The following is a 15,555-nucleotide window of genomic DNA, read 5'->3' on the forward strand; positions in this document are numbered from 1 at the left end:
TAAAAATGAGCAAATATCATAGGTATAAACTACTACAAACTATTTTTACGAAAAATTTTTTTTTTTTGTTGAATTTAATCTTAATTTTAAGCATTTTATTTTCATTGAAATTCTATGAATTCTTATTCAGTGGAAAAACAATGGAATTCAAATAAAATTGTATCATACATTTTAAATCGTTTTCTCAAATAACTTTAAACAATGTGTGCCGCATGAAGTAAATTCGAAATACATTTGAAATTGTAAGCAACAAGATATTTTTTTAATGAGTTTAAAATTCTATTTATAATATGTTCAAATTGAAATATTTTTTAAACGAACATTGGTTTAATTTTTCTATTTAACCACAATTATTCTTCAGTTAGATTTTTTAACTAATTATACGATCAGAAAATTGATATATTTTTATTTAATATAATACAGATATATAAATTCTTTTATTTAATTTAATATCAACGATAACATTCTAGATTTTTATTAAAATTATTACCATGATATATTAGACCATGATTCGAATAATATTTTTTATAATTAGTGGATCAAATATATAATTAATTTAAAATATTGAAATAATATTTTTCACATTTACTGTGACTATTTTAAACCGAATATTCGTTTAGTGATACAAACAAATGTAGATTCCTAATAATTATTGTGCCGTGGCTTTGCTAATCATTTTTCAAACGATTTAAACTAAATCTATGTAATCTAACAATAATCTTTATCTATTTGTTACAATTTTAGATAAAATTTACCAGTAATTAACTCACATGATCATACATTTTAATTATCTTTTAATAGTCTAAGAAATTGTAGATAGTTTTATTTATTAAAATTTATTACTCTTAAAAATTATGAATCCAACATGTTGCTTTATTTAAAGTTAATCTTATATATCCGGGATAACTTTTAAATATTTCTCGTATTATTAGAACAAAATACTATAAACATTTTATATTGGTCACTATAATGGTAAATTACACAATTATACCATAGGTTATAATAACGAAAGTATTTTCTAACATTCAATAGAATTTTATATCGGTAAACTTGATATTAATCTTATTATTAAGGATGAATCATTAAGAAAAGTAGTAATTTTTTGTTGTTATTTTGAATGTTATATTAGTTCAAAGCAATATTCCTATATAATAATAAATATTCTGAAAACAACCGTGTAAATGTTCATAAAAATATGATGTATTTTTATTGTTATGATAATCAACGGAAGTATCTTTAGAATGAATGACATTAATTAACAGTTTTTTAATTAAATGTGAAAGGATTATATAAATATATTTTTATTTTCACAGACACGGCATGAAACAATAAATCAATAGTAATTTGTCGTAATAATAAAGCTCATTTTTAGTCTAGAATCTTATAAAATTTAGTTATATCTCTTTTACTTACAATCATCATTTCATTTTTATTCAGAATGATTATATGTATTAACGTTGAGATTTAGAAATTTGAATAATATTATTTTTATATTACGATCATTTTACATAGAAAAATGTCTATTTCATTTCTGAATTCTTATTCTTATGTATTCCCGTATGCCTTCATTATACTTATCAATACGTTAAGCACAAAAATTTACAACTATAGAAATATTCCTGGAAATGCTAAAAGGTATGCATGTAGATTCATTGGAATGTTTAATTTTTACTAAATTTTTAACAAACTACAATCAATAAGCATTTGCCTTTCTAAGTTACATCAATTTACATCAATGAAAATGTTATGTTTATGTTTGTTCTTTAATTAATGTTGACAAATTTTTATCTGTAATTTTAAACAAAAATTACGTAATACTTTTTAAGTTCCTTATTACGATTATTCAACAGTTTTATTTCTTATGTAAAAGATAGAATTAAGAATTTTGTTCAGAAAGAGAGTATTTAAGAATGCGAGAAAATACATGGAAGGAAGTGGAGGAGAGAAATGAGAGAGAGAGAGAGAGAGAGAGAGAAAGACACACCAGAGATACAATGTTGGTAAAGCAGTAGGTCCGAGGACTGTATCTGCTTCTCTCACGTGAAACTGCTTTTCCCAGCTCCTGGGGCTTCCTTTAATTAAACTAATTTGCAAGCCCCGTTTTACCTGAACTATGTCTCGTTACGAATATGTGAATAAATGCGCTTTGGATCTTGTTTTAATCCATGTCGTAATGACCTCATGACCATCAGCTGACAATATCAGAGCGGATTTGAGTGTTCTTTGTTAAATTGAACTTTACTTAAAGATAAATATCCAATATAATTATACATATGATACTGACACATACGAGCTCGCGTGCGTGAACATGAACAATCCAGTACGAAAAATAATAATTTATAAAATGAAAAGTGTAAAGTCTATAAATATTGTGCGTAATTTATTCTTATGCATATGCTGTTATATAAATATATTAATATTATTGCTTTTCATTATATATCTTTTATATTTATAATAAATTATTTTAAATAATATTTTCCGATAACATTAAACTTTTATAAAGAACTTTAAATTACAAAAGTATATTAAAAGGTTATTTTTTTATAAATAAAATACAAATTTTATTCCATTCTCTTACTTTTATTTCATTATTTCATATTTTATTTAATATATAATTTTTATTTGAAAAAAAATACCAACATAAAATTGTCATTATTTTTTTTATTTTTTTTTTTTCACAAAAATTGTTAAGAATAAATTAATAAGAAATTCATTTATATAGTATGAAATTTATTATAATCAGTTTATTTCTAATCAATAAATCAGAGATATTTCATCAGATTATTAATACATCTGCAAATTTGTCTCAACTTTAACGAACACTAAATTATGTAATAATTGCACTTACAAGAATTTATCATATTTGATATGTCATTTATAGAGCAATAAATGCAAGTTTAGCATTCCTAAAATTTCAAGTAATATGGATATTGAACATGTCGTCCAGGGAAAATATTAACATTGAACTTCTAGACGACATTTCCATACTACGTTATTAATTTCTCATAGGTGGAATCATCATTGCTTTTGCTTCGTAATCAATTATGAAGTAAACTTTATCGATAACTTTGATTTCGAAATTGGAGAGGCATAATGAAATATAAATCGGACGTATAATATTAATTTGAACGCATGATTGATATTAATATAGAAAGTCATAAAATAAAATTGAAATATGAAACTTGTAATTATTATGTATACCATTTTCTATGAAAAGCAAAACATCAAAAACTTTGGATTAAAAAGGTAAATAAATAGTAAGTATACGTAAAGTGTAAAAAAATAGTAAATCAAAGCTAAATTAAGAGCTATTACAATTAAATTTAATAATACCTCACTTAAAAATGAATTAAGTTTTCTTATAAAATGAAATAGTTTTTAATATGAATTAATATAGTAATTGGTATAAAATAAAATGTAAAATAAATATTATGTAAATATTCATAAATTATTTAGAGCTTCTATAGTCTATAAGAATATTTTAAACTAAAATACGATCAATCGTATTTGAATGTTATACACAATTTTTTAATAATAAAATTGTATGTATCGATGGAAATTTTGATTTAGTTTATAAATGATATGGATAATATAATCGAATGTCTATTTGATTCAGAATAAAATATTTTTACGTGTAATTTTAACATTTTTCTTATTATTTTAATACAAATTATGGATTATTTTTTAATTCTATATTCCAACAAATTTCACCTTATTCAACAACACACTATTATTATTTGTCCCAATCAAACACTTATTAATACACGAAAGTTTCATTAATATGAAAAACTCAGTTAAAATACTGAAAAATTCTTATTAGCTCACCGTTTTCAACGCCCATCAACATATCTAAAGCAACATCCGCTCCGATCTCCGAGGATAGTAGGTCCTGCACTGGTTTACCCAATAGCTCCTCTACATCTGAATGACACGGAAAGGAATTTTATCAATTATTATTAAATCTAACAGGCACTTTAATTTGATATATGTAATATTCTATTTTTTAAAAGTTTATCCTTTCAATCAATGATGCATCTATTATTGTTGTTATAAGTTTTTCTATTTAGTTGTGAGATATACGACTGAATGGCCTATGTTGATTATCAATATGAATATAAAAATAATTATTTGTTCAAGCTCATTTGTAATAGAAATTTGTAATAGAACGAAATTAAGCGTTTTTTATAATCTAAATTTTACGCATTTTTTTCGTATATTAAGGTAATTAATATGTTAATATAAAGATATATTAAGGCAATTGAAAGGATTAAAACTTATTTCACAATATAAACTAAATAGCTCTTGAAGAATACAATTTTTTAATTTTTTTTCTTCAATATTACTGTTTAATTTGACTATCACTCCAATTATTCGTTATTTTAATGATATATTTTATTATTAAATTTAATTTAATAAAACGACTATGTGAAATCTATAATATGATCATTACATATCAATTTAAAATACGGTATTTCGTAATAAAATTATTTGATCGATCAATGAATAATTGAAATTGAATGATCAAATTATGTTTATTCGTTAATTCTAAGTAATAAATTTAACTATAACTCCTCTTACAAAACAAAACAAAAAAACAAAAAAAAAAAAAACAAAAACAAAAAAAATAAAAAAATTAAAGTACAAAATATTGTTTTTAAGTTTAACTGTAAATATGGTACAGAGAGTAATGGTGTGATAAGTATGAGGTTGATTATTCGAAAAGACACGAGTATGTATCATTATAAGGTCGGGATGTCAAGCGAAAATCAATAAATTCTCTCGTTAGCGGATCAATCAAACTTTAATTTGCTGCAATGGCACTCGCTCAGCTTCACCCTTTTCTCCTACTAAAAAGTCGAAATGAGTCGACTTATGAATTATCCATCGGTGCGACTTGCAGACACTCGCCTCAGTAGTAAGAGGCTGCGTTCCGTTCAACTTATTAACTTCTCGCGCCAATGGATTGGCCTATTAACCTACAAAGACCTCACGATGACCTTCCTATCTGCCACTTATCGTGTATATAGAAACGTTTTACCCCGTGAATATTCGGCTGTATTCGACTGAATTTCACTGTATTTTCGTTATTAGAACTCGTCTTGCATTTCGGAGTATCACGCTTGCGTGGTGTACTTACGTAGGTGAGACAAAGTGGCAATGTGTAAGTACAGGCTGCAACCCTTTCAAATCTGTCATCATCGAATTTAAAAGTATAAGAATAGCTTGTATTCTTTTGTACTTGTAGATAATCTTTTTACGACTTGTATGCGATTGTATATAATATAATTGATATATTTAAATGATGTCCACGTATATGAATAAATTTCAATAATTGTTAAAAATATTTATTTTTGTGGTTTCATTTTTCGCTTTTTTCCCACGGATTATAAAAAATATATATTGTCTGTAAAAGAATATTTACTTAAAGATATTGATATATATATATATATATATATATATATATATATATATGATATTGATATAAATTATATTTATATTGTTAAATAAATATTGCGTAATAAAGCTAAGGCTAAATAATCGTTAAACTAATTCTGTTGTGTGTGGTGCATTATTGCGCAAAAGGAATATTCTTCTTCACGTTAAAAGCATTTAATGAAACTTCAAACATTCTTAATGATTGTATTTAATATATATTATATTTAATTTAATTTTAATTATACTAATCTATTTTTTACTTTATTGTAGTTTATATATATATATATATATATATATATATATGTTTTCATAATTCTATTAGTTTGGCTTTGCATGTATAATATACATGAGAATCTATTTGCAAATATTTATTATAAAAAAGATCCGTAATTAAATAAATTTACAAAATAATAAGACATTTTCAAATCACATTAATATGAAATAAATCATTATTATTAATTATATTCTATAATGCTATTTATATTAATATGGTTTGTGCATACATTAATAGCACAATTTTCACAGATATAAGTAAGCAATTGTATTGATTAACATTTACTTTTATTTACACCTTAGTTTTCGAATAAATAATTTAGAAATTGCCCCTTTAAAATTAATTGCCCTTTCAAGATTGATTACATACTACGTTAATTATGTAACTTTCAAATGATATTTTTTAATATTGAATCGATCGCTTTCCGAGCTTTTCTTATGATCAAATTCAGATAATTATTATCCTTTATATCTATCCTCTTAAAGATATTGATCCGATGTTTTAAGAAAATTCTTCACGCAGAGGATAGCGTTTAATCTTCATTATATAATAATAGTTTATATGTGTACACATTAATAATGGAAGACACCTGTATAGAATTGTATTATATATGAGAGCACGTAGCTTTGTATATGTATTGTTCAAGGCAAATTAGAAAAAATCTACTTTACTTTATGATTCTCCATGTACTTATAGAAAGTCACGTATTTTGAATTTTCACAAAACGATGAAAAGTTACATTACGACAAATTTTATTTTAGCCTATTTTATAGTTATTTTAGCCTGTTTTTTTTCAAGTTTTGCGAGAAAAATTTTAAAATATATCAAGCAAAAATAATATTGTAAATGTAAGTTTCCATTTATTTATTATTTAATTAATAAATATTTAATAATTATTGGATTAATATATATATATATATATATATATATATATATATATGTATGCTAATTATAATTCTATTAACAAAATTGCCGACCTGTAGACATAAGATTTAAGTATATAATCGAGTAGCATCATTATCTGTTGAAAAAAGCCTCGCATCAATTATATTCGAATGAATTGAAATTATGATAATTAAAACAAATCAATGGACGAATAATACTCCATTGTATAAGTATATCATATTATCTGTAAGGCAAATTAATAATTTTGGAACTGCGTGTATTGAAACCAAACAAAATACACTGGACTGAAAAATTTTCCGAGTTCCATCTTTCTGATCTCAAATCATGTTGGAATAATTAATCCAATAAACCCGGCTGAAATAACTGCAGTAGCAGTAGTGAAGGGCGTGATTTTCCCCATGATTGCATAAATCGTTGGAGATTCGTAACGAATGCGAAGGGAAACTGAATATGCGAGAGGAGTCTTGAACCGGAAACATTGGAAAGCTTCGGCAGTAAAAGGCAACCAATTATATATCTTGATATTTAAGTATCAAGGCAAAAAAAAAAAAAAAAAATCATTTGTACTGTTAATTCTAATTTTATTGATTGGTTTATTTAACACCTCCGATGTATATTCTACTAAACTAAATATGCCGTTTACATTGTACTGGAGTAGTTGCGTCATTATTATTATCAATAATGCAATAGTATAATATTAGTAGTATAATTTCCACTGTTGAGCATAGCTTGTCATATTCAATTAGAAGAATCTACGTGTAATACAATATTTTGAATGAAAATAGAATATGTGATAGCATCCAAAATTTGTATAAATTAGGGTATTTATCTAATTATTATAACGTACGGGTATGGACTAAAAGTTTATTTGTTTATTATGTTTTGCTATCACGCTATTACTAATCATGAAAATGTAATAATCTCAATACCATTTAAATTTGAGCAATTTTGCAAAAATACATAACTATTATTTTTTTTATAATATCTCCACTTTTTATAATATTTCCGACATAGAAGTATATTAATATTTATATTTTTAACCTTTCACGATTTAGATCAATTGAAAATTGAATATTTGAAAACGAATGCAGAATTATGTATAAATATATTTATAGAAATATTTATAGAGAAACCAAAACGCTTTATGGTATTTTGTACAAGTTTCAAATAATAAAATAATAATTCGTTATTATTTTTTTAATATGTTTAATTGGAGTTTAATATTAAATAGATTGCATGTATTAAAGACATTGAATTATAGATGTTTGGTATGTAAAACAATATAATTAATTTAATTAGAAAGTAATATTGATTTATTATTAAATAATAGTATCTTATGTTTTTGTGTAAACATATATATATATATATGTATATATATACATATTTATTTCTAAATTCGTGTTTAACAATAACCGATAATGATAAAAATGTTAAATAATATGAGATTATTTAGATAATAAACAGAATAAATTATTTCATTCAATTTTAACAACATATTTTCAACAAAATAAATAATGTTCTTTATATTCTATTTTGCACACAGCTGCTTACCATTTAATAATAAATTTCCTTAATATTTTTAATTGTAAATAAATTACAATTGAGAAAAAGTGACGTGAAAAAGTATTTGTATTTTTATCATACGTTTCTCGGTCGTACAGAGTTAACAAAAAGAAAACAGAAGAGTGTGCAAATTCGCAAACAAGATGCTCCATATACAATTATATTTCATTCCGCTTCGTTTAATCCGGCCTGTGTGCGCTTTTTTCTGTAAAAATTGTTTTTTGAGCACAAGTGTTGGAGTTAAGGAATGGGAAAAACGACAAGAAAACAGAAAGTATATAAATTTCAAAATTTTAAAAAAAAAATTCAATTTCTTTGTAGTGAATAATTTATAATTATTTAACTTAAAATAGAAGAATTATATCTAAAAGGTGGAAAATTGATTACAGTACAAATTATAAATTTTGATTCGTGATTAAAAAATATTTTTAACGTTACATATTTAAAGTTAATAAATTTTTATAGTACGTTAATTGTAATTGGATATTTAATTCTTATCATACATAAATGTACATGGAAATTGTCAGTTATACGTTTTATAAAAGAATTTATATTTTTGAGAAATATTATGCTGTTGGAAAGAATTTACACTCGATAATTACAATGCAGATACTCTGACAAATTGAACAAAACGTAAAATAAACTATTATATCTTATCTAAATTTACATTTACCAAATGATTTCTATGCTAATTATGTATTTTTATTGGCTAAATAACAATCTTAAGCATTTCAGTTTTATACCATATGTGCGTCACTATGTGTAAGAATGAAATGTTTATCCGTGATAATATCTATAATTATTATTGATATTTCATAGTAATGTTATCATAGTACGTCTTAAAATATCTAGACAAGTACAGCACAGCACTTATATAGATAATAAAAATAATATTTAATAGCAGTTTTATGATTATGATTTAATGCCAGTTTAGATGAATACGAACTTTCCCGTTTATTCATTTTAAATATTCAAATACTATTGAAATTTATTAGGCATATATATTGTGCCCGTCATCAATTCGGGATTAAAACGTCCCTATTAACATTTTCCTGAATACTCGATAATTAATAGTTATTTGAAAACAATTTCGACATAAAAATTATTTTTAACGGAAAGCTACTGAAATACGTAGGTACCTAAATGTCTAATTAAATGCGATATGCAACAATTAGCGATATTTGCATTTTTAAATTTAAGTGTATTAACAGGACCTCCCATCACCTACCAATTGTAATCGATTAATTTCATCACTGCTGAAGAAAATACATTTCGCTGACACGAAATTAATGACACAAATGTGCAAAACTCACTATCCAAATCGGCAAGGATAGCCTCGCTTGCCACATCGAGACTCCGCGTCACAAATTTACGCAATTGTACAGCTGTGCTGGAATGATAATTTTTTAGGTCCTCTAGAGCAGCTTCGACGGTATCAGGAATCCTGGCAACGCCTCCGGTCACCTCCTCGTTACATACCAGCATCGTCATTACGCACATACTGTAAGGGAAGCACAAATCTGTCACTACAATCGTATAATATAAATTAGATGTAATTAACATTAGCATTATCAATTGACATTGTTAACATTATTAATCTAGTAAAATGAAAATCGTTTGTATAAAAATTATATCCATAAATATCGGCTCAACAAAACTTTCATAAATTGGCATAAAATTTTCACAATAGCATTTATCTTATGTCGTAATCTCTCATGGTGAATTTTTTCATTTATCGTACTTGGATTACTTTCGAGAACAATGTTGAATAGAATTTCTTGCAGTTTTGTTTGTAATTTCACATTATCGGTAATACAATATTACGCAAACATATCAATACTCTAAATTAATATTACTATTTTTAATAATATATTAATGATTCATTATGTGCCAGTAAATGTATTATAGCCATTAATTATAATATTTTAATACAGCATAATTAGCATTATATTTTCTGTGTAAAATTCAATCAATAAATAAATTTATATTAAATTTATATTATATTATATTAAATAAATATTTCTAAAATTATTTTGATATTTGTACAAGATATACCCATTGTATATCTATTCGTATATTTATTCTAATAATAATTCTATTAATCGAATGACATATCAAACATACTTATTCATTTATTCATTGCAGCAATGTTCTCAAAAATAAATATTGCCAATACTTTAATGGTATTAAATATCTTTTTATTAATAAATTAATTATAAATTTTATTTCTTACTTTATCAATTGTCACGAAGATCGAGATAATTACGCAATGTACCTTTTCATTCAACGTGTTATTTTATTAAGTTGAACATTTTTAATTCTCCGATAAAAATAATCAAAGGTATTATGTTTATTTTAAAAAATTTTATTAGAAACGGTTAAGAATTTTATATAAATCATTTTATTATAATTTTACATAGATTTATAGTTTTGATTATTTTCAATTAGTGGTAACTATTAACTCGCCATTCCTATGTCAATTATAAAGAGGCGAGATTTTAAGCATCGACCCGACATTTACAGAGGAATTGTAATGTACTTTTGTTTGCTTGTAATGGTCGTTTATGTTTATTTTGTGGTGCAGAATATATGTTTAGGCTAGCGTCCATGATGGTCGCGATGAATTATCCCCGGACATTTTCCTGTAAATTATTCGATGTACTTCCTTAACAGCTTTTTTTTTTATTTTTTTTTTTATTCTTTTTTTTATTTTTTTATTTTTATTTTATTTTTTTTTTGTTAGTATAATTGATAGTAAAAATACTATTTGTTTTTATTATCGAAATGTGCGTATGTTTTAGTTTTTTTCTGTTCTATGAAAATTTTTTCGGGCCATGATCAGCAATTATACAAAACACAATATTACTTAGTATAATAGTTAATTCAACTGTATCGAATTGTATATTTACCCCAGAATAATTGCGAAAATGGATAAGAATAATAGCTTGCTTCCACGTTGTGGCTGCCGTTGGTAATTGTACTTGTTCGTTCGGCAACAAAGCCACAGTTCAATACCGGGAACGATGAACATCAATACAATAAAAATTGACATCACAGCAACGAATGCCATTTCTACATGCATCGACTGCAGAAATGAACATGCGTTTAATGTTGAGTTTTTTTTTTTTTTTTTTTTTAACATTTCTACTCGATTCACTATAAGCATTTACTACAGTTATCATAATGTTCGAAAATTTTGCAATATATTTCAAAAATTAAAAATCAAGAGAAAATAAAACTTTTTTATTCGAAAGAATTGCATTCCCTCTTATTATTGTCATTGTCGTATTGAATTAAATTAATGAAATTGCCATGCATGACAATATAAAATAATAAATAATTAAGTATATTATATATATATATATATATATATATATATAAATAATCACCTGCGCAAGCAACGTCGATATATTCACTTGGCCTTCCAAAGTCTCTTTTAAAAGATCTTTCGTTCCAATTAATAGTCAGTGCCAGCGGATTAAAAATTTTTTTTTATCGAGAATACGATTAATTTGAGATTTTTATTTATAAATTAAATCGCACGCTCGATAAAGCTTATTTCGGATTGTTTTTCATAGAAAATTAAGTATTCGCAAACATTTTTCAAAAATATTTAAATAAATAATTACCAAAAATTTTATCAAATACTTTATTGTACTGTGATATTATTAGGAAACGGCAATTTTTATGAAAAAAAAAAAAAAAAAATAAAAAAAATATTGTTCAAATATGCTTATTGGCAGTTAAAATTAATTGTTTAATGATGATGACGTAAGAAAACATGATTATCGAATACATTGTCTCAAGGATGAATATAATTTATGATATATTAAATTAGTTTATTAGAAAAAATATAATTCAATAATTAATAATACAAAACAAAAACAAAAAATGCTTTAAAAACAAATGGTATATCACCCAAAGGAATGTTACGAGGTTGAATGAATCTTAAAAAGCTCCTTAAGAAATCGAAAATAAACAGTCCTTGATCAAGGTGCAACGTCGTCATTCTATATTTCTCATGGCCAAGTTTTTTCGGAAAATTAAGTTTCGGTGTATTTTCTTCCCAGTCTTTCGCGAATGTAAGTGTCATCAGGTGCGAGGCATTTGATTCCTTTCGTCGTTCCGTCGTTGTCTCATCATAAAGAATCTTATTTCAGATCAGATATTTCAATTACTTATTGCTATTAATAATATGCCAATGGTTTAACTATTTGAACTGTAGGTATTTTTGAAAATTAGAAACCCAAAACACGGTTTCAACAACGATTTGATAATTGTTTTACGGCACCTTTCTGTACTCGATATGCATACAATTGCTATACATTATGCAAGATACATTTCATGAAATTTTATGATTCACTTCAATTTACAAATTCTCTTTGCTGATTTGATAAAATTAACATTGCCTTGTTATTGTTTAAATGATTCAGTTATAAAAGTTAATATTTGCTGATTAAATTGAAAACAAATTTAGTATCAAGTGAATCGTACATTTATGCATCTACTTGAAGCAAAAGAACCTTAATATCTTCATAAAAGATTTTAATTAAACGTGGGTGGGGGGGGGGGGGGGAAAAAAATTTTTTGAAATTTAATCGTTGAATTTTTTAAATACTTTTACAATAGAAATGACATGTTCAAACCAACCTTTCTCGCGTCAAGATGTTCGTCAGAATGCAATTTGTTCAACTTGTCATCGGAATACGGTTCCTTGTATTCATCAACATTTTTATTGACAACACGCCTATCATAATTTTCATCGCTTAGCCTTCTATCGGAGTGCACATTAGCATCAAGAATCCCCTCGATATATTGTCCAACCGAATGTCTTTCGAAATTTCTTTCATTCAAATATCTATTAGTGTGCTGATCACTAAAAGGCTTCTCCAGATTTTGCTCAATAAAACGTTCATCGTAGTATTGATTGTCCGGAGTTTTATCGAATTGTTTATACGTTTGCTTATTATTATACTTTTCGTTAAAGTGTGTATTTGGATTTTGGTTAACGAGGTGCCTTGCAAAATTTTGATTATCCAAAGGTGTATCGGACATATGTAAGCTCTCGCGATGCTTATTATTTTGCTCGTTAACTGCCTGATTTTGGATATTTCCATCGGCGAAACCAATATTTTCATCAGAATATTTATGCGTTTTTAAATTATATTCGTTAAAATTTCTAGTCGTATCTACATCATCGACATATTTTATTTTATTTGTTTGATCTTTAATAAACGTATCTAGATACGTTGCTTTGACAGTTTGTAAAGTCTCTTCATCAGGATTTCTATGTAAATATTGATCATGCGGTTGAGTATTTACGGATTGTTGTTTTATATTTTGATATCGATTTCCAGGATATCTATTAATATACTTATTATAAAAAGTATGATCCAAAGGTTGTTTATTAATTTCTTTATTTAGCTCTTTATTGGGCGAACGTTGCTTTTCATACGATTTTTTATTTAATACTTCATCTTCTTCAATATCTTTACTCGAGTTTTCATCGTTACGATAATTTTTTAATGGTTGAACTTTGAGATGTTCTTCCAAATCGTTGTTCTGGGACTGCTCGTCAATATGCACATCTAATCCATGAAGTCCAAAAACTTGTTCACGTAAATCTCTAAAGTCTTGGTCATCATTGTGCCTGTTAATTTCTGAATCATCAAAATATTTATTCTTATATTTGTTGTCCGTGGATGTTTTTGCTGGTCGATTATTAGGATATATATTAACAGATTCATCATCAAAATATTTGTTAAAATGTTGATTACTATTAAAGTCCCTGTGATGCAAAATATTGCGTTCTTCTAATCGACTGGAATTCGTTGGATGAAAAATGATGAAATTAGCACTCGTCGTACAGTTAAGTAACGAAGGCGAATCCAAGTTATAAGCTTCTTGCATTAATACGGGGGTCAATGTTATAAATATCAGAAATGCTGTTGGGAATTATTGAAAAATGATTATTATATTATTGACCGTAGTTGTCACGATGTCATTATTTATAAATATATTTATTATAAAAAAAATTTGAATATTTGAATATAAAACATCAAACGTTCATAAGTTTATATAAAGTTGATCGATTTTTTGTTCTCAAACATCTATAAAAATTGATTTAAATTAATTACAATCATATTTTAATATTTCATTTATTTATTATTGCTATGTTTTCATAATACTCTATATATTTATCTACAATAGACTTGCCCGTAGTTTTCAAGGATTAAATGATTTAATTTTACAACTACCAAATACTCAAAAATTCATTTATCGATAATCGATTTTAATTTTCTTTTACATATAACTTAACCATTTACAACTAATATTGATTAAAGTATTAAATTTTTATTTATTTATTTGTATATCATTATCAAAGGGTATTTTTATACGTACGCATTTAAATGCTTTGAATTTTTTTGATATAAAAAGAAAAATGAAAGCTGAACGTTAATATATAATTATGCTAGGCGTATCGAAATTCAAGGACTAATTGCTCTCCTCAATCTTTATTTTACACTATTTATAAAAGTCACTTAATCACGTCTACAATATGAACACATGCACCTCAATTTTAACAGCAGAAACATAAATAAAATTGTTGGAGTACAACTATCGTTGAAAATAATTACCGACCATTTCCAACGATGCAAACATTCCGAAGAGCGCCATATCTCACCATTCGATAAATAAGCCAGTAAGCGACCAAAAAAGAAGGAAAAAAATAAAGATAAAGAAACTGAGTAGTAAACGTAAAATTTTGAAAGCAACTACGAATTAAGTAGACAAACAAATATATCCAAGAAGGCAGAATGCGCCTTCCGGAGACGTCGGCCGAACCTCGGCCTACTGATGTTCTTCGTCAGTTTGCAATTCTTGATACGCTACCCCTAGCGAAAAAAATCAGAAAGAACAAATACGAAAGGTCGGTGCTTGAGGAGGGCTTCCGCGAAGCCTTGCAAACCCAAGTGTTATCGAACCCCCGCAGAAAGAAGCGAGAAAAATTTGCGGGAGGTTGGCTTTTGTCTCTTGCAGATATAGTCTAGATAGAAAATAAGAATATGAAGGTTGAAAGAGAGCGAGAGAGAGAGAGAGAGAGAGACTAGCAGTACAATCTAGGTTAAACTCGGTTCGCTTGTAAATGCGCATGGGGGCGCGCACGTGTGTCTCAAGAGGGGCGAGGGAGTATACCTTCTGGACTGCAAACTCAATCTTTTCGATTTGTAGCTCCCAGGTACGATCTTTGACATACCGAATGCTCGTAAATGCCTGGATACTTTCGGCGATTTTCACCAATATTGTGATTTTTCACTTTGCCTTCAAAGAGTTTTTTTATTTAAAATTATCACTGTATTAATGTTTTATCCAGC

The 15,555-nt window shown here is 26.1% G+C and overlaps 1 protein-coding gene across 1 annotated transcript in view; it reads right to left on the reverse strand.

Annotated features, from left to right (window-relative positions):
* prom (prominin) overlaps positions 1–15,069 on the reverse strand; it is a 33,028-nt gene extending 17,959 nt beyond the window's left edge. Inside the window, exons 1-7 of the mRNA XM_011507398.1 lie at positions 14,818–15,069; positions 12,830–14,124; positions 12,098–12,329; positions 11,569–11,624; positions 11,089–11,264; positions 9,493–9,680; positions 3,826–3,921 (exon numbers count right to left, since the gene is read on the reverse strand). Coding sequence (XP_011505700.1) covers positions 3,826–3,921; positions 9,493–9,680; positions 11,089–11,264; positions 11,569–11,624; positions 12,098–12,329; positions 12,830–14,124; positions 14,818–14,857 — 2,083 coding nt within the window. The 5' untranslated portion in view covers positions 14,858–15,069. The remainder of the gene's footprint in view (positions 1–3,825; positions 3,922–9,492; positions 9,681–11,088; positions 11,265–11,568; positions 11,625–12,097; positions 12,330–12,829; positions 14,125–14,817) is intronic.
* Positions 15,070–15,555: the final 486 nt, after the last annotated feature.

Source organism: Ceratosolen solmsi, unplaced genomic scaffold, assembly GCF_000503995.2.
Source record: "Ceratosolen solmsi marchali unplaced genomic scaffold, CerSol_1.0 scaffold6, whole genome shotgun sequence".
In the NCBI taxonomy this organism is placed as follows: Eukaryota; Metazoa; Arthropoda; class Insecta; order Hymenoptera; family Agaonidae; genus Ceratosolen; species Ceratosolen solmsi.